The sequence below is a fragment of the Mercenaria mercenaria genome, chromosome 11, assembly GCF_021730395.1.
Source record: "Mercenaria mercenaria strain notata chromosome 11, MADL_Memer_1, whole genome shotgun sequence".
Taxonomy (NCBI): domain Eukaryota; kingdom Metazoa; phylum Mollusca; class Bivalvia; order Venerida; family Veneridae; genus Mercenaria; species Mercenaria mercenaria.
The window spans coordinates 80,221,724-80,241,386 of record NC_069371.1 but is presented as its reverse complement, the minus strand read 5'-3'; the positions used below and the strand labels follow the sequence as shown (position 1 = coordinate 80,241,386).

General features: G+C 34.8%; 1 protein-coding gene across 3 annotated transcripts in view; it reads right to left on the bottom strand.

Annotated features, from left to right (window-relative positions):
- Positions 1-19,663, bottom strand: part of LOC123531184 (disintegrin and metalloproteinase domain-containing protein unc-71-like) — a 74,385-nt gene that overhangs the window by 37,742 nt on the left and 16,980 nt on the right. For all 3 annotated transcript variants that reach the window (XM_053517896.1, XM_053517897.1, XM_053517898.1), the window contains exons 4-5: positions 12,656-12,722; positions 1,930-2,012 (exon numbers count right to left, since the gene is read on the bottom strand). In XM_053517896.1, the coding sequence (XP_053373871.1) occupies positions 1,930-2,012; positions 12,656-12,722 (150 nt within the window). The remainder of the gene's footprint in view (positions 1-1,929; positions 2,013-12,655; positions 12,723-19,663) is intronic.

The window sequence follows — 19,663 nt, the reverse complement described above, 5'->3', positions numbered from 1 at the left end:
TATCAAATAGTATTGCAACAGTGCTTTCAGCAATACCAATAGTATTCCAACAGTGCTTTCAGCAATATCAATAGTTTCAAAACAGTGCTTTCAACAAATATTCATCGTATTATAGTTGTCAAAATTAGTCTCAATCGTTATGTTATCATTTGATAATCTGTTACCTTAGAATATTTAAATACTGAATATGTAAAGAATGCATCTATAATTATAAGGGAAATTATTCAACTTCCTTAAAACTTACCTTGCTAAATTTATATAATGAAATTGTCCATCTTTCAATTTAGATGGTACCATTGACTGTTAAAAGGAATGCTTACTAAAAATATACTAACTGAATGGTGACCAGTGCAGATCTTGATCAGACATTAGCAGACTGATCATGATCTACACTGGTCGCAAAGGTAGAGTCAATCGTGTTCAGCATGCAAAGTATTAAAACATACTGTAATTACAAAATACTTATAATGCCAAGGTGACATAAATTCTATTTTATACAAATTGACTTTTAATATCACATAAATTGACTTCATCATTTTCTAAGAGATTAAATTGAAATTGTCTATATTCAGACACAATTAGGTGCAAAACAATTTGTGTGAGAAGATAATGATGCCAAATAAATTGTCTCTATGGAAACCAGTTTCTGATTAAATTTCTAAGCAATTTTAATTTAGCTTTTAACATGCAACTTCTTCTCCATTAATTTCTAAATTAGCATCTGAATCTTGGGAATTAAAATGACGTTTTATTTCTGTGTCTTTAATTGACTTCACTTTTAACTGAACTATTTTATCATCATTTCAACTTTTTTGCCTGATTGAAATATTCTGCAAGGTGAATTTATCCTGAAATGAATCTAGATGTAATGCCATCTATTCTCAGAAATACTGTATTTGTGAAGAAATACTCAATGCATGATGAATAATGTCACTTATCTTGATTTGTTTGTTTGGAAACAAAAATTCAAGTTTGATGTGTAAAATTTTGAAGAAAAAAAATGCCTCCCTGACTTGAAAAGCTTTCAAAAAATAAGGGAAACCACCTTATAATCTACAATTATGTTCTTTTTTATATTCCAGTTGGGTCTGCAATTTCGCTGAGCTTAACATTCAACTGTTCAACTGTTGTACTGGGTAGGAACCGGTATCTGACCAGAACCAGTTTCCGGACAATTTAAATAACAGTATTTCGGTTCAAACCAGTCAATCTTCTACCAAATTAAAATTCTTTGCATGGAAATGTCAACTTCTCCTGCCATGTGATTACAAAATGTTCACATGAATTTCTTTTTTTTAAAGAAGAAATAAGAAACTGATCAAACAAAAAGTATGTTTGGTATTGATGAAAAATAATTTCCTGTGTGATCAAACAAAAAGAAAATACTGGATGAAGAAATAAGACTACATTTGTATATATATTAAAACTTTAATCACAGATATAAATCAGAACTCATGCCATACAGACCAATAAAACAAAGTCTACTTGATTTTAAAAGAAGAAAAAGACCAAAATCTCAATAATTAGCTGATTTTAATGAAAATCGTTAAAATCACCTACTGTAAAATCATTTAATTTCGTGGGCATGAAATTTTGTGATTTTGGTTAAAACAGCAATTTCGTGGGGATATGAATTCGTGGATTTCAACTTTTGAACATAAAACGAATGGGAATTTTACTTGTTTGTTTGGATTAAATTTTGTGGATTGATGCAACCACGAAATCCTCAAAAATTAGTCCCACATGAATATTAATGATTTCACAGTAAATGTGATTATGTTCTCTTCATGATCACAGAATGTGTTTACTTTGTCCTGGGAAATTTAATCTGGTGCACAAGTGAGAAAGAATACCATGTAATAACCACACCAGTAACTTCCTGTAATTAGGAAATTCTTATTTGTCACAGTCATCAAAATCTGGGATTACCTGATTCCATCACAAGTTGCTACAGCCACAGCAGACCATTCATCTCGTTTGACAACACCTTGGTAGTAACATTGCTCTACAGTCTGAAACAACAACAACAATTAATTAGTTTGCAACCTAGAATCATTACCAACTACATAACATATTTAATTTTAAAAAAATCTTAAATTTTCTGTTTTCACTATTGCAGCAAAGTCCCTCTAAATATTGCATGTTTTGAGAAGAAATGCTGCTTAATAATACAAAATTTAAAAACCCTCCAGCGACATCTTTTATGAACAAAACATAGGGTCTGAAGACTGATTATTTGCGACCATCTGAACATGGTTAGTATAAAAATGTTTTCAGATATACATCTTGTTTTGTCAGTTTGAACCTCCAAAAGATCACTCCCAGTATTATAAAGGGAGGTAAGTATGTAAAAAGCAACAATAGTCCGTAATCCAGCTGTTTTAGCAGAAAAAAAGAAACACCAAGTCAACTATTACAAAAACCTTAAAAACTTGGCAACCATTATAAAAATCTCCACAGATATTGCAAAAACATGTCAACTTTTCCTTCGGCTTGAAATAGAATTTCTCTCTAGAAATACTTTCAAAAAAATATTCTAAAATCAGGGTAATTTCCTTATCTACAGGCAATAAAATTCATCTTGATTATCACAAATTATTTTCTTACTCTCTACAAGAGCTTGATGTTATAAGGAGAAAAAAACTACAAATCATGTGGTGAAAGCAATTTATCATTTGAAGTAGCTCTGCTTGTCACTCTCGACCTGCATCCATCTCTGCAATGTTCTCCAAGGAATGACTTTATTGTTTCTATTTTTCTGCTTTGACAGATGAACTGAACACAAGTGATACAAAGGGCACAAGCACAATACTTGCTGGGTAAATGAAGGTTTAAAAAGATACCATAGACAGATGAACAGAACTAAAAATGGATGATACCATGGACATATACACAACAAATGTGCTGCTAAGTACCCGAACCATGGACAGATGGAATACAATGGGCACATGAATAAGTATATGAAGGGTAAAGAATATGCCATGGACAAATAAACAGAGCTTGGGTAATTAATATGGACACATGCAAAGCACATATGCTAGGTATATGAGTAGTTACCATGAACAGATGGATACAATTACTTGTGCTGGGTATATGAAGGACAAAGTAGATACCATGGACAGATGGATACAGTTACTTGCACTGGGTATATGAAGGTCAAAGTAGATACCATGGACATATGGGTACAGTTACTTGTGCTGAATATATGAAGGACAAAGTAGATACCATGGACAGATGGGTACAGTTACTTGCCCTGGGTATATGAAGGACAAAGTAGATACCATGGACAGATGGGTACAGTTACTTGCGCTGGGTACAAGGACGAAGTAGATACTATGGACAGATGGGTACAGTTACTTGTGCTGGGTACATGAATACCATGGACAGATGGGTACAGTTACTTGCACTGAGTACATGAAGGACAAAGTAGATACCATGGACAGATGGGTACAGTTACTTGCGCTGAGTACATGAAGGACAAAGTAGATACCATGGACAGATGGATACAGTTACTTGTGCTGGATATATGACGGACAAAGTAGATACCATGGACAAATGGGTACAGTTACTTGCGCTGAGTACATGAAGGACAAAGTAGATACCATGGGCAGATGGATACAGTTACATGCGCTGGGTATATGAAGGACAAAGTAGATACCATGGACAGATGGGTACAGTAACTTGTGCTGGACAAATTAGATACCATGGACAGATGGGTACAGTTACTTGCACTGAGCACATGAAGGAGAAAGTAGATACCATGGACAGATGGATAGTTACTTGCGCTGGATATATGAAACACAAAGTAGATACCATGGACAAATGGGTACAGTTACTTGCGCTGAGTACATGAAAGTCAAAGTAGATACCATGGACAGATGGATACAGTTACTTGCGCTGGGTATATGAAGGACAAAGTAGATACCATGGACAGATGGATACAGTTACTGGTGCTGGGTATATGAAGGACAAAGTATTATACCATGGAAAAGAAAACCCACATGAAACAGGCAAATATTTAAATACACTCTTGTGATACAATTCCTTTGCATCTGAACTCCAAAAATGACAAATCACTGTTTAGGATATATTATTCCTAAATTAGTTATTATATTCCTTACTGCCTGTTTCTACAGGTAAATCAAGTACAAAAGATACAGGAAGAGAACACATGTTCTGCAATTAAAAGATGAAATCAATACAAATTTCAGCAGTAAATACTGATTACTAAAATTGTCATGCAATATCTCATTTTCTACCAAGTGTTCACAAACTGCTGCTTGGCAATCCCTAGATACATATTGCTTAATCATTTTATCTATACTGTATATGAGTCGTGCCACGGGAAAACCAACATAGTGGGTTTGCGACCAGCATGGATCCAGACCAGCCTGCGCATCTGTGCAGTCTGGTCAGGATCCATGCTGCTCGCTTTCAAAGCCTAATGCAATTAAAGAAACCGTTAGTGAACAGCATGGTCTGGATCCATGCTGGTCGCAAAGCCACTATGTTGGTTTTCTCATGGCATGGCTCATATTACAGGCAGCTCCAATAAAGGGAAATAATCATACTCTTCAGTTTAGATCATAATAGCTGTAATGGGCAAAAAAGAGCCATTAAAATGCCATCAAACAACTGATGTACAAAGGGAAAGTAATGAGAAACGGTCCCCATGAGAACTTGTAGAAAGATATCTGACTCCAAGCAATGATAAATGGCACCATTTCTATATTAAATCAAGAGAAACAGTGTATCATGTCTGAACAGATCATCACTGCTTACACTGAAGATATTTAATACTCATCCTCTTCCATTATAACCTCACCCACAACCCCCTTTTTATGAACAGCTGACCAGGAAAGAGCAGGTATGTATTCTGATCCTATTCTGTAACCTATCCACAGGTATTGTCATTCATCTTTCTCCTCTCTTCCGCCAAGCACCAAAAAATACATAATCATCTAAATTTGGCAAATCTGACCAACATCTGGAGGCATTCCATTTGGTAAGTGAGTTACTACTGAAAAGCTGAGGGTCAGTTTTGATTTGTTTAATAACATCACAATTGAGAGCATCTGATGTTTATAGGCTGAGTATATTGCTTTAATTATCTTTTATTGTGAAAAATTAGGGAAAATCATAACATTCATTATTTTTTATTGGGAAAAGATTGCTGTGCAATGGCCATCTCTAGCACAGGTAACTAATTAGTGCACCAAAATATTTGCAAATGTGAACAACTCAGTAAATCATGACTGTTACAACTGGGTGGTAACTCATCAAGTGATCTGTTAATAAGTTTTCAGGTTCAAGCATGAATGAATGGACAAGATGATGCCCCTTTCCAATTCACACCTCATTTTACATTTTTAAAATGATTTTACAAAGAACAGTCAACATTTTTCTTTTTTACCATTCAGCAGAACAAGCAATATTTTTCTTTTTTACCATTCAGCAAAACAATCAATATTTTTCTTTTATACCATTCAGCAGAACAATCAATATTTTTCTTTTTTACCATTCAGCAGAACAATCAATATTTTTCTTTTTTACCGTTCAGACGAACAATCAATATTTTTTCTATTTTTATACCATTCAGATGAATAATCAATATTTTTCTATTTTAGGATTTAGCAGAACAATCAACATTTTTTTTTTTGAACATTCAGCAGAACAATCAATATTTCCTGTTTTTAGCATTCAGCAGAAAAATCAATATTTTTTAACATTTAACAGAACAATCAATATTTTTTTGTTTGATCATTCAGCAGAACAATCACTATTTCTTCTGAATTTAACATTCAGCAGAACAATCAATATATTTTTTAAACATTCAGTAGAACAATCAATATTTTTTCTTATTTTAGCATTCAGCAGAACATTTTACACCTGGGCAAAATAAAAGAAAGAACACTTTACTCAGCACAGGCAATATAAACACAATTAAATGCCAATTTAATGTGGCTTATCAGTTCTGGCAATTTAGCTTCAATTAGTATATCACCCTGCCTCTCATTTTCTGCTCAATTAAAATTCCTGTAAATTGCTTCTTTACTCTGATACTCCCAGACTGCATCAACAAATAAACAGTTTATAATGAATGGCTTCTGATGATGCAAAATAGAAAAAGAAAAAGTCAGTTGGTTTGTTGAGAAATAAGAAGAATCAAATAAAATGTCACTTCATTTATCACAATTCATTAAACTGTTTGAATAAAATTTTCTGAGATACAATTTCTCAAGTCAACCATTCTAGGATAATATAAATTATGGCTAAAAACTAATATTCCCTATAAAGAATACAGTGGTTTAATGCTCAGTCTATATCTTTGTTTAGACTCAATTTGGTGGACGGATAGCTCAGTGGTTTACACACTGGCCTTCCAATCCTGAGGTCGGGGGTTCGATCCCCGGCAGCTACTCGGGAATTTCCAGAAACGCTTTTCAGTGTTTCCCATCCAACTAGAGGTGTACTGGTCAGGAACCCAGGCAATCCTTGCGTGTATCAGTGCTATACACTGGGCATATTAAAGAACCAGGCTGTCTATTCGCAACGAGTTAGGCTAAGTTAGCCGGACAAGCCTGTATCTGATTTCTGATCTCTCTGTCGTGGGGCTTTGTCTCACTCTGTCCCTCTGGTCAGATCACTCTGTATCTGTACTAGTAGAGGATGAATTATGCGCCCTGTGTGGCTGCATTTGAACTATGTAAAGCGCCTTTGAATGTGAAATTGATGATGAAAAGGGCGCTATATAAATCCGGTATAATAATAATATAACAAAAGCTGAAGATTCTTGAAAATGGCCAACTGACAAGGTTACTAAGCAATGTGACACTGTTTTACAATCTCGGAGATCATGGTACAGAGGACAGTCACACCCTGAACATTATACACTGTCTGTACTGATAACTTCTACTTTTGTTTTGAGAAGAAAACGGACAAAATTATAAAAAAAAAATCTGAAAAGCTTCAGGAGTTCACCTATGAATAAATACCAACTAATGGCCGTCTACATTGTAAAACTGAAGAAAAGTTTATGCAGGTATTGCCTTGAGAACTAAAATATGTACATATTTTAACTCCTCCATAGAAGGGGGTGAAAACCGATTAATAAAACGCTTTTTCTCATTAGAAAAATGTCAATAATTGTACTGTGTTTCTCCCTCAGAAACTCAAATTCAGAATTTAATACAAAATACAAGAAGCAACATTTGTTAATTTGTAGTAAGTGCTATTTCAGTCTTGAGTGCAGTAGCATAAAATATTTACAATAATACAACAAAATATTCATTTCATGGAGAAACAAGAGCTGTTAATATTTGTGACAAAAGCCCCACGAAAAAAAAAAATACACATCATTCTGTGACATTGACCTTGATCTGAGAGACCCGGGTCATAAGCGCGTCACACCTTCTCAATATGGTTAACATTTGTGTCAAATTATTTTCAAATCCCCCTATGAATGTTGAAGTTACAGCCCGGACAAGAATTTACAAGGTTGCATGCACACACACACATTATTATGATATACACACTGATGGACCCTGCGATTTTAATATTTTAAAGTTATGCACCCACTGAAGTAAACTCTGGAGGTGAAAATTCCTAACTACAGTTTTTTATGTAACAACTTAAAGGTATTTCATTAAAACAATAGGTGCAAAACAGACAATGAATTTTAATGTTCTTCAATAAGCATTAAACAGTCTAGCCCGTACAACCGAAACTCCTTTGATCTTCATTCAGAGAGATATTTTATAGACTACCTTGAATTCTCTTAAAAAAAAAGAAAAGCTCTAAAAGAGATTGATATCTATTGTACAATCAATACTTTTTATATTCCTTTTTTTCTAACGATATATTTTCTTTTCTCTTGTTTGAGAATCTTTTTGTTTCTAGACAAAACATGTGCTTGAAGTGTTCCAAGATTGCATGCTTTTGCGAAAACCCAAATTTTGTACCTGGGTGCAAATCTTACTTACTACCCCCAAACAGTAACCATCAATACAGTGCATTCAGCAAAGTATTATGTTCAAGTTTTTATTGTTTTATTAGGCCTAAAAAAAATCTTTGTTTCTGGTAACATGCTGAAAAAAAATTGGGTAGGTAGGTCGGAAATTTTTTTTTGGGGGGAATTTTTTTTTATTAAGGGAGACTTTTTGAAAATTATTTTTAAGTCAAAAAATGAATACAAATAAGGGGGTTATGCCTTTAGAGCATCAGTAAGTAGATTTCTAATATCACTGGCCATGATTAAAGCATAAAAAGTGCAGTTTTGCAACTTTTTGTTAAAAAGTTGAAAAAAATATTCTCCAAGCTAGGCCATAAAAACATTTAGGGTCGGGCCAAAAATTTAGGGTAGGTCGGGATACCGGAAACAAACAATTTTTTTTACGCCTAATCAAAAGAAAAAATATGATGGCAAGAATTATAAATTTCAGTAAAAGGCATTAAGACCTACTAAACTCTGGCAAAACATTTCAACGGGTCATAAAACTTAATTCTCTTATCAAACCATTAATCCAATCTAGGTAAGTTATTTTTGTCTCTCCTACTGTTATCTTATTATGCATTTTTTATTTGAAAACGCCTTTCTGATTTTTTGTAATTATCTAATACTCATATCTAACACAGTTTCAGTGCAGAGAAAGTCTACAGACAAAACTTTTAAAATCAGGTTTGCAGGTGTTCATTTGGCGGCCTCATTTCATTTGCAAAAAGAAAGTACAAAATAGGGTTATTGCATTCAAAACTGAGAACCATTATGTATTTAAAAAGAATGTTATCAATATCATTTGACAGATAATAATGAATATGAGTAGTACCACTCCACCTTTCCCCCCAGCCTCCCCAATCCCCTCCCCCAACCCCCAACACCTCAAGAAAGGAAAGATCAACTGTAGTAGTCACAATGAAAATGTGAATATTAAATTATGTTGTTCAAGAGTGAAAGATATTTTGATCTTACGCATAAAACAAAAATACTTTTTTTCTTTCTATATTTTCTTGTCAAGCCCATGGTTATAACCATATTTACTTTTTTATGTTAAAAGCACTATTCAAGGCCAAATAAGTCATTAACTCACAAAGTTTATTTAAGGACAAAAAATGTCCATGCAATTTCTTTTAAAAATTACCTGCAGGTTTTTATACAATCTATATCTATAGGGAAGTTTATTTTGATAATAATTTCCTATGATCTATAATTTATATTTTTGTGTTCAGCAGGAGTAAAAGTGATATTTTGAAAACTTTTCAAATATACAGCTGAACCTGCCTTAGCAGGTCACTGTATTAAGCCACCACTTGTCTAAAGCAGCCAGTCAACTGTTTTCCAAAATTGACACTTTACATAATTTTATTATGTTCAACTTGCCTTAAGCAGACAGTAAATTTACTTCCTTAAACATACACAGATCTTTGTACCAAAAGAACAAAACACAATATGCTTCATATATTGTATAATATGTAATGAGCACTTGGGCACGATTAGCTTACATTGTTTCTTCTTCCAATAATATCATATCCATTACATTTACATATAAGAAAATACTGACATGAATCATATGACAACTTCAAATACCATTCAATTCATAAATATCAATTCAATGATTGAACATGCATAACATTCACTTCTAATGTCTATATATATATAAACATTTTTAAATAAAGTAACAAATAATTTCCCGTGATTTAGATTTAAAAAATAATCTGTTTGTAAGCATAGGTGCCCAAAACTGAATGACCATACAAATCACAACAATCGGCACGATAACTTGCCTTACCAGCGTTACTAAGGCTACCAATAAAACAACCATCAAAACAAGATTTTGATTGGCCTGATACAACAAAGGATCTATACCTATTCAAGGAAAATATTTCCCGCCTAATTCGCTTCGCTTAACCGACGGAAAATATATTTTCCAAATTCATTTTCTTTTCTAATATCAACCTGTCCTAAGCAGTCACCTGCATTAAGAAGCCAGACTGTGTCATTTCCCTGACTGGCTGCTTAATGAGGTTTGACTGTAATACATTGTTTATTTTTTTGTTAAACAAATGAAAAAAATGAAATAAATAAACCCTGGATCACACAGAATATGCTGCACTGCTTATAAAATACATTATATTCCAAGCATCCAGTTATTTATTATCTCATTTAATTTTGTTTTTTGTTTCATTAAAGACAGTTATAGACAAAATAAAAACTGAAACAGCGTTATATCGGAGAGAAGAAATTGTTTCATTTTTTCCCTGTAACCTAGAGGATAATTCAGGTATGCTTTTGAAGGCTTTTACTGTTTCTTCACAAACAAATAACAGCAGTAAATGATTGCCTGGAATTTCCAGCAAAAAGGTAAGCAAAAAACACAAGGTTTCCCTAGTTCTGAGTTAATGATTTTTACTTAATTGCACAATGGAATTTCTTCAGGGATACAATCAAGTGTGCCTGGCAGTTATGAGTGTGAGTGATGTGAAGCCTCTGTTCAGTTTCTGACAGAAATTGAAACGCCAACAACTCAGATATGAATCATAATTGATAATACAAGTTAACAAGGAAAAAAATGTCATGGAAACCATTGACTGTCATTCAGGTATTGAAGAAACACAAATGCAGGGTTCCAGGTAAAATTGCGTATTAGCATAAATTACGCATTGAAATAATGCATATACGCATGTTTGATCATTTTTAAGCGTTTAAAAATGTATATGAAATTACACAAAACACATGCAATGACTTTTCACCAGAGTAAACAAAAACTGAATCGTCTGGATAAAGTACGAAATGTAAAATGTGTTCGGCTCTAGTAAACTTCAAAAGTCTATCATAAAATTTAATAGGTATTGTGACTCCACTGAATTAAAATGCTATCAAAATGTCTTTAAAAGGAAATATGAAAGAAAGTAAAATTTTGATTGATACTGATTGTGAAGAAATAAATCAAAGTAAACTATTAGATTCTGATATTTGTCTAATACCGTCAGCATATTCACTCATTTAATTGAAATTTTCAGGAGAGAAATTAGTTCTAGTCAATTTCAGATTTTACAACTTTGCTCATTCCCAAGAATTATGACGAGTAAATACTCATTGGCCTAAAAAATTATCTGGAGCTCTGACAAAATTTACAACAAACATAGCTACAGAACAAAACGCAAGCTGTACGATTCTTCACAAGAAGAAAGTGTTCCCTGTTCAAATGTGCTTTCCAATGAAGATGCATCTGAACCAAGTTATTCTATGGAAGCATCTTGCTGCCAGCAGAGAGATTTGCTGTAAATCATAATTTTCAACTCAATAACTCATACCTATGATTTAGAAACTGTTACGTATGTCTTTTTACTATGTAAAAGTGGCTTACGCATAGCCTGCACGTTTAAAGCCAATTTTTGACAACCACATCAGGGAGTCGGTTCTTTTGCTTACGCAGAGCCTGCATATGTAAAGCCAATCTCTGACAAGTGTCTCAGGGAGTTGACTCTTTGGCTCGTGGTTAGAGCATTGGACTAGCATCTGAGTGACCCTGGTTTGCTTTTTCTGGTCAGGTATGAGTTTATAATAGCGATTACTAAATGAGAGAACTTTCAGCTCTAAATCATATCAATAAGCAAAAACTAAACACTTCTCTCCCCTCACCTCTCAAACGCAACCTAGAATTACCCTATAGGAGAATGATGTACTGACGTTTATGAGTAAGTGATATGAACTTTGTATCTGTTCCCTGACAGAAATATCATTGTGAACAGATATATATCATACCTGATCAAGAACGGCAATATTGCCTGGGAAACTGACTTAAATCTGTTTGCAATGAAAGCCTTTTGCTGTGGAATGCATTTACCAGGGACAGCATAATTATAATGTGCCTTCTTCGTAAAACATTATACATCATTTTTAAAACAAGACGGAAGCCCTATCAGAGTGCATGAGGCAATTATGACTTCATATAATATTTTTTTTTAGAAGTATGGGTGATGAGTAGTTAAGGATTGTTTTAAATGCAATCATACTTTATCACAGCATGGGAATAACTTTGGGGGAAAAGCAAAAAAGAGTAATGGAATCTGTGCATTGAATGTCATGTCATCAATCATGAACATCCGTGTTGTTTCAATCCATTTTCATTTGTAACAGATATACACAAGCTTGTATAAATGCTTTTAAAACAGCAAATTATCTCCCCTGGCCACCATTTTGAGGGTAATTTGGACAAATCTGTGGATTTTTGCCTTTTATTGTATGTTTCTACATATGTAATCTTTACGTGTGTGAAGGATTATGAAAAGTGTCCTAATAACTTTTTTTCACTATCTTTATCAGATATCTAGAACTATGATACCCAAACTAGCTACCAGTTTTTTCAAGGGAGATAATTATTTAAAAATTTGGAACTATCTATAACGGTGTGCAATAGCTCTGTCTATATCAATAGTGTCATCCTGTGTCAACAGATTGTTACACAGAGGAGCAGTTTTGTTTATATGGTATATAATTGTTAACAAATATTTTAAGATGCTCCTTCAAAAGTTCTAATTTCTCTAAGATCTGGTATATTTTGAGGAAAGAAGGGGAATGATTACACAAAATTTGAATAGCCTATAGAGTTATCTCCCATGAATAAATTCAGAACTGCAGTTGAGTTATAAACCATACCTTCTCAATGACCTGTGACTGCTGTTCCTTGAAGTGCTTTGCCTGGAACCCGGCCGAGAACAAACCACTGAAAATATACAGAGAAAACAGAATTAAGTAAATGGTAAATATTTTCATTCTAGTCTTACTCCTTTTAAAGATGTTCATGTTTAGTACCTTCATATGTTCACAGAGAAACATCTCTTGCTGGAGCACCAGGGCTGTGTGTGGTCACTGTAGCCGTTTTCCTTATATTCTCTAAGTGTTGATAGCTTTAAACTCTGAATACCTCAAGCATTTTGCTCATCAAGCAATTGGTGGTTTGAACCTGTACATAAATTATATCATTCCGGTGACAAGCTTTAGCACCAGTCCCTTGATCTGCTGTTAAAGAAAGAAGTTAAGAAGCTACAATTCTGGTAGTACCTATTTTTATTAACGTTTATGTAATAAGTAGTATTTCTGCTTCAGTTCAAATATTCAAGGTGCCGTAAAACCTCCAAATAAACAAATGCTCATTAAATGCACCCACTTCCCTTTTTGAATTCCTCGTGCTTAATATAATGTTATGACAATTCGTTTCCAAAATAACATTTTTTAAAATTAATGTGTGGAAAAATGGACCATAATAAATGCCCTCTTATCCTCATGGAAGGGTCACGCTTATATAGGGTTTACGGTACAATAATATATGATATAAAAGATGCAGAACTGCAGCTAAAATGGAATTAAGAAGTAACTCAATACTTGTTTGACAGAATCAACTGAATTCCTGCACACTAAATTGTTTATTAATGCAACACACAAAATATCAGTTGAGCATTTTATTTCATTCTCTTTGACAACGCTGTATCGGAAGCCCTGTATCGGAAAAAACAAGGATGGTGACTCATTTTCCTCCCTAACAATGAGGCAAGTTGCTCCCAGAGCAATAAATACAAAACATTAGCTCTGCTCTAACATGTAATATCTACATCTGATCACAGGCTATTGATTGCTACAAATCAATACTTTTATACACAATCACTGATTTTTGCATTTTTAAAGCTTGAAATTACAGTACAAGCCACCTCAGCAGGTGTTTCATCAAGAGCCTCAGGGTTGGGCCAAATTTCTGCTTGCTATAGTGGTCTGAAGCCCCCTCCCCACACAAACAGTCATCCCCGACTCCCCCCGCCAGCTACTTTTCCTGTAGCAAAATATAACAATAATACATGGACCCCCCTATACTTTGCAATTTCCGGCTTCTAATTCAATGATTAATGAAAGTCAACTGGGATATAGTTAGAACAACAAATCCAAGAAACAGCCTGCAGCCCTATACAATATGATGTAAGGTATTATACATGAACAGATGTGCACCTAGTGATTAGTCTTTTCAGAAACCATGGTTTTATCACCAAACCCAATCAATACTAAAGAAACCGCAAATTAAATGGCACATTACATTCTACTGTAATAACAGTCTTGTATTTGCAATTTATAAAAGCCTATTTATGTATTATTATATACCCATGTTTGTTTTGCTTGTTTATTCTAAGCTTCTGCAACTTAATTATCATTTATTGTATTTTGTGCATTTTTGAAACTTCTAAAATTCCAAGAACTTTAATTATTTTTATCAGACTTTTCTCAAATAATATTTTTTTGTAACACAGCAATATGATACCAGTACCAGCATAAGACAGTTTTTGCATAAACAATGGCCTTTCAATTTCCACTTAAACTGCTGAGAAAATGTCAAATTACATGGCTCAGGTGAATTGAAAAACCAACATTTAATTATGTGGGCAGATGTATGTTTAATCAATAGAGGATACAATCATTCTGCTCCCTGATGCAGCAACACTAACAAATAATCTCCCAACTTAATTACAAAGCATATAGAAGATATTTTTTTTGTTTCAGTACGAGACTGAAATATCTTGAACAGAGTGCAAACCAGACGCTATGTTTTCAGGAGTGGCGATGCAATCACTCTGGTGTTCATTAAAAACTGAAAAGAAATTTGATTTTATATGAAATAAAAAATCCATGTTTTAACCTTAGCTAATGGCCCTGAAAGTTTTTCTACAGTCTACCAATATGGGATCTAGGAGCTCTTAACCCTTATCATACTGGACACGATTGATTCTGCCTTTGCGACCAGTGTAGATCATGATCAGCCTGCACATCCGTGCAGTCTGATCATGATCTGCACTTTTCGCCATTCAGTCTGTATCATTTTTGGTAAGCACCCCTTTTAATATATATAGTGCCACAATCTGGTGAGAACCAATGTGTGAATGTGCCACAATCTGGTGAGGACCAATGTGTGAATAGGTCACAATCTGGTGAGAGGACCAATGTGTGAATGTGCCATAATCTTTTTCATTATTTTTTGTTGTTGGTTTTATCCTCACGCCAACACAATTATAGGTTATATGGTGACTTTCCAGCTTTGATGGTGGAGGAAGACCCTAGGTGCCTCTCTGTGCATTATTTTCATCATGAGCAGGCACCCGGGTAGAACCATCGACCTTCCGTAAGCCAGCTGGATGGCTTCCTCACATGAAAAATTCTGCGCCCCGAGTGAAGCTCGAACCCACATCGGTGAAGGGCAAGTGATATGAAGTCAGCAACCTTAACCACTCTGCCACGGAAGCCCTTGTGCCATAATCAGGAGTGGTCCAACGTGTGAATGTGCCATAATCTTGAGAGGACAAATGTGTGAATGTGCCATAATCTGGAGAGAACAAATGTGTGAATGTGCCATAATATGGAGAGGTCCAATGTGAGAATGTGCCATAATCTGGAGAGGATAAATGTGTGAATGTGCCATAATATGGAGAGGTCCAATGTGAGAATGTGCCATAATCTGGAGAAGACCAATGTGTGAATGTGCCATTATAATGGGGAGGTCCAATGTGTGAATGTGCCATTATAATGGAGAGGTCCAATGTGTGAACGTGCCATAATATGGAGAGGTCTGATGTCTGAATGTGCCATAATATGGAGAGGTCCAATGTGTGAATGTGATATAATCTTGAGAGGACCAATGTGTTAATGTGCCATAATCCGGAGAGGACAAATGTGTGAATGTGCCATAATATGGAGAGGTCCAATGTGAGAATGTGCCATAATCTGGAGATGACCAATGTGTGAATGTGCCATTATAATGGGGAGGTCCAACGTGTGAATGTGCCATAATATGGAGAGGTCTGATGTCTGAATGTGCCATAATATGGAGAGATCCAATGTGTGAATGTGATATAATCTTGAGAGGACCAATGTGTGAATGTGATATAATCTTGAGAGGACCAATGTGTGAATGTGCCATAATCTGGAGACGACAAATGTGTGAATGTGCCATAATATGGAGAGGTCCAATGTGAGAATGTGCCAATTTAATCTTGAGATGACCAATGTGTGAATGTGCAATTAATATGGGGAGGTCCAATGTGTGAATGTGCCATTATCTGGAGAGGACAAATGTGTGAATGTGCCATAATCTGGAGAGATCCATTGTGAGAATGTGCCATAATCTGGAGAGATACAATGTGTGAATGTGCCATTATCTGGAGAGGTCCAATGTGTGAATGTGCCATAATCTGGAGAGATCCAATGTGTGAATGTGCCATAATCTGGAGAGATCTAATGTGTGAATGGGCCATAATCTGGAAAGATCCAATGTGTGAATGTGCCATAATCTGGAGAGGTCCAATGTGTGAATGTGCCATTATCTGGAGAATGTGCCATAATCTTGATAGGTCCAATGTGTGAATGTGCCATAATCTAGAGCGGTACAATGTTGTGAATGTGCAATAATCTGTAGACAACCAATGTGTGAATGACTGCTATAATATGGAGAGGGCCATTTACTAATGTAGATAACTCATTATTGGTCCAATCCATTTTCAAGTGTTTTGTAATGTATTATTATGCTGATTGTGTATGCATTTATCAATAAAATAATACTGAACTAACAGTGGGGAACAAATATACACTCACTCAGAAGACAAATATACTTAAATGCCAGACATTACAGAATATTTACATTTACACATCACCCTGTAGCTCTCAAACAAACCATCATTGTTTTTTACATTGCAGACAGGGCTTTTAGTAACCTATTACAGTGATGGACAGACAGAGAATCTGATGGAAGCAATCAATGTCTGTGATCAAATTGATTAGAATATGAACAGTCACTCAAAGCAACAATCATCCGGAACTGTAGAGAAATATATATATGTACAGAGGATGTCAGATAATTATACATGAACCTGTTCAGCCAGTAAATGAACATGTTCATCAGGTGCATGGCATAAACATCCAGTACACTGAAACATGAACAGCTGGTACATGAATACAAACAGCAGGTACATGAACCTGTAAAGTCAGTACATGTACATCAGGTACATGGCATAAACATCCAGTACACAAACATAAACAGCTGGAACAGAAACATGAACAAAAGGTAAATGAATTTGTCAGCCAGTAAATTAGCATGTACAGCAGGTACATGAACATGCACAGCCAGTTCATGAATATGTACATAACGTACATGGCATAAACAGCCAGTACATCAACATGAACAGCCAGTCATGAACATGAGCAGCAGGTACAAAAACATGAACAGCTGGTACATGAACATAAACAAAATGTACACAAACATGAACAGCCAGTCATAAACATGAACAGCAGGTACATGAACATAAACAAAAGGTACACAAACATGAACAGCCAGTCATAAACATGAACAGCAGGTACATGAACATAAACAAAAGGTACACAAACATGAACAGCCAGTCATAAACATGAACAGCAGGTACATGAACATAAACAAAATGTATACAAACATGAACAGACAGTACATAAACATGAAAAGTAGGTACATGAACATGAACAGCAGGTACATGAACATGAGCAGCAGGTATATGACAGCCAGTACATGCACATGACAAAGCTGGTAAATGAACAAGAACTGCCAGTATGTGAACAGCAGGTACATGAACAGCAGTACATTAACATGAACAGCTGGTAAATGAACAAGAACTGCCAGTACATAAACATGAAAAGCTGCCAATGCAAGCAGAAATTTAACATATACTAAGATTTAAACAAATGTCTGTCTAGTTTATTAAAAAACAGAACTGTACATTGGTCAAACATGTCAAAGGAACGTCAATGCTAGTTTTCATCAACTTCTACCAAATGGCTTCATAGAAATTGTCCTTTAAAGAAATTTATATTTATTTATTTATTTGGGTTTTATGGCACACCAACACAGTATAGGTAACTGAAGGGACAAAGAACATTCATAATAACGTTGGTTGGCCAGTGATCACAATGAATTATAATTTTTTCCTGCACACAAACAGCAAACGAATATTTGAAAAGGCCCCTGCCACCTAAACTTTCAGTCAATCTGAATGATTCATTGGATCTTAGAATGTAATGATCATGTTTCAGACTGGAATAAATTGAAATGAGCTGCACAAGCTCAACAGATTTTCTGAGACAATTTAATCACTCAAGAAAATGCAAAATAATGCATGTTTTTCTTGAATAAGTCCATGTCTGGCTGAAATTTTCTGCTCTGCATACTGAATTGCAAGTATCTCTTCCAAACCAAATGCAAATTGTTAAAATAGCCAAAAACAACAAATAAATTCTATTCTAGACCAGTAGGATGATGATACCATTTTTCTGTTGTTTTCATAAAAAATCTTCAGAAGTTACTTATTGACTGCATTTAATACAGAAACAAAATGTGTGAATCCTGGTTTTTTATGAGCTCTGACAAACAGAATGCACAGCAGGTGATTGATAAATATAGCGCTTGAACATAATTAGCTAAATGAAAGTAAGACTATAACATCAAAAAGGCAGATTTTGCATACCAAGTTTGGTAATATTCTATCAAGTGATTAATTCATGAGCAAAACCTGTTAAAAGCTTTTTTTTTCTTTTCTGTTTTTTAGCTCTGATGTACATTGCGACTGTGCCGTAGAAGCATTTGAATAGATGTCCATGCATTGTGATGCTACATCTGAAGTTTGGTGAAGATCCATTGAACAGTTCAGTTTAATGTCAGAAACATTATACCAACACAGCATGTCATTCCGGACTAACCACCTATACCAATACCTTTGATCTCCGTGAGCTAAAATTGCCAATGATCCTTTAATTGGTTATCAATCAGATTACCAATTAATTAATTACAAGCTGCTTTAATTGATCTACATGATTTCATTAGAAATTTATTAACACACAAAATAACATGGTATATAATCTGTAGGATTTTGCTTCTACTTTTATATACATAATTCTGATAATTCTCAGAAAAATGTTTGCTATTTTCAACATTATCTTAATTAAACATCACTTAATCAACTCCATCAATTTTCCTATGAGGGTTGCAGGAGACTGTATTAACAGCTTATCATATGATGAAATAAAGTTAATTTGATTATGTAACAGCTTGAATTCACTATAAAGACTGAACTAAATCTGTAATGATAAATGAGCCACGCCACGAGAAAACCAACATAGTGGGTTTGCGACCAGCATGGATGCTGATCAGCCTGCGCATCTGCGCAGTCTGGTCAGGATCCATGCTGTTCGCTTTCAAAGCCTATTGTAACTACAGAAACCTTTAGCGAACAGCATGGATCCTGACCAGACTGCGCGGATGCGCAGGCTGGTCTGGATCCATGCTGGTCGCAAAGCCACTATGTTGATTTTCTCATGGCGTGGCTCGAGTATGTTTTTTAGGATAACAAGTCTAATCTGATGATTTCCTGTTAGATATTTTCATGTTTAAAGAGAAAATTTTGTTGTTTGATTCCTCGCCAACTGTCTTTTTTAGAATTCATAACAAACCAAGTTCAGGCTTTTCGAAGGAATGCTTTATATCAGTCCTGTAAGTGTGAAGTCAGTCAAAAGCAGCTTACCAGAAGATCTGTTAACAACACTCTAAAAATACATTTAAGAAATGAAACTTTGTTTTTTCATTGTTAAAATTCATGCGAAACGAACGACAGA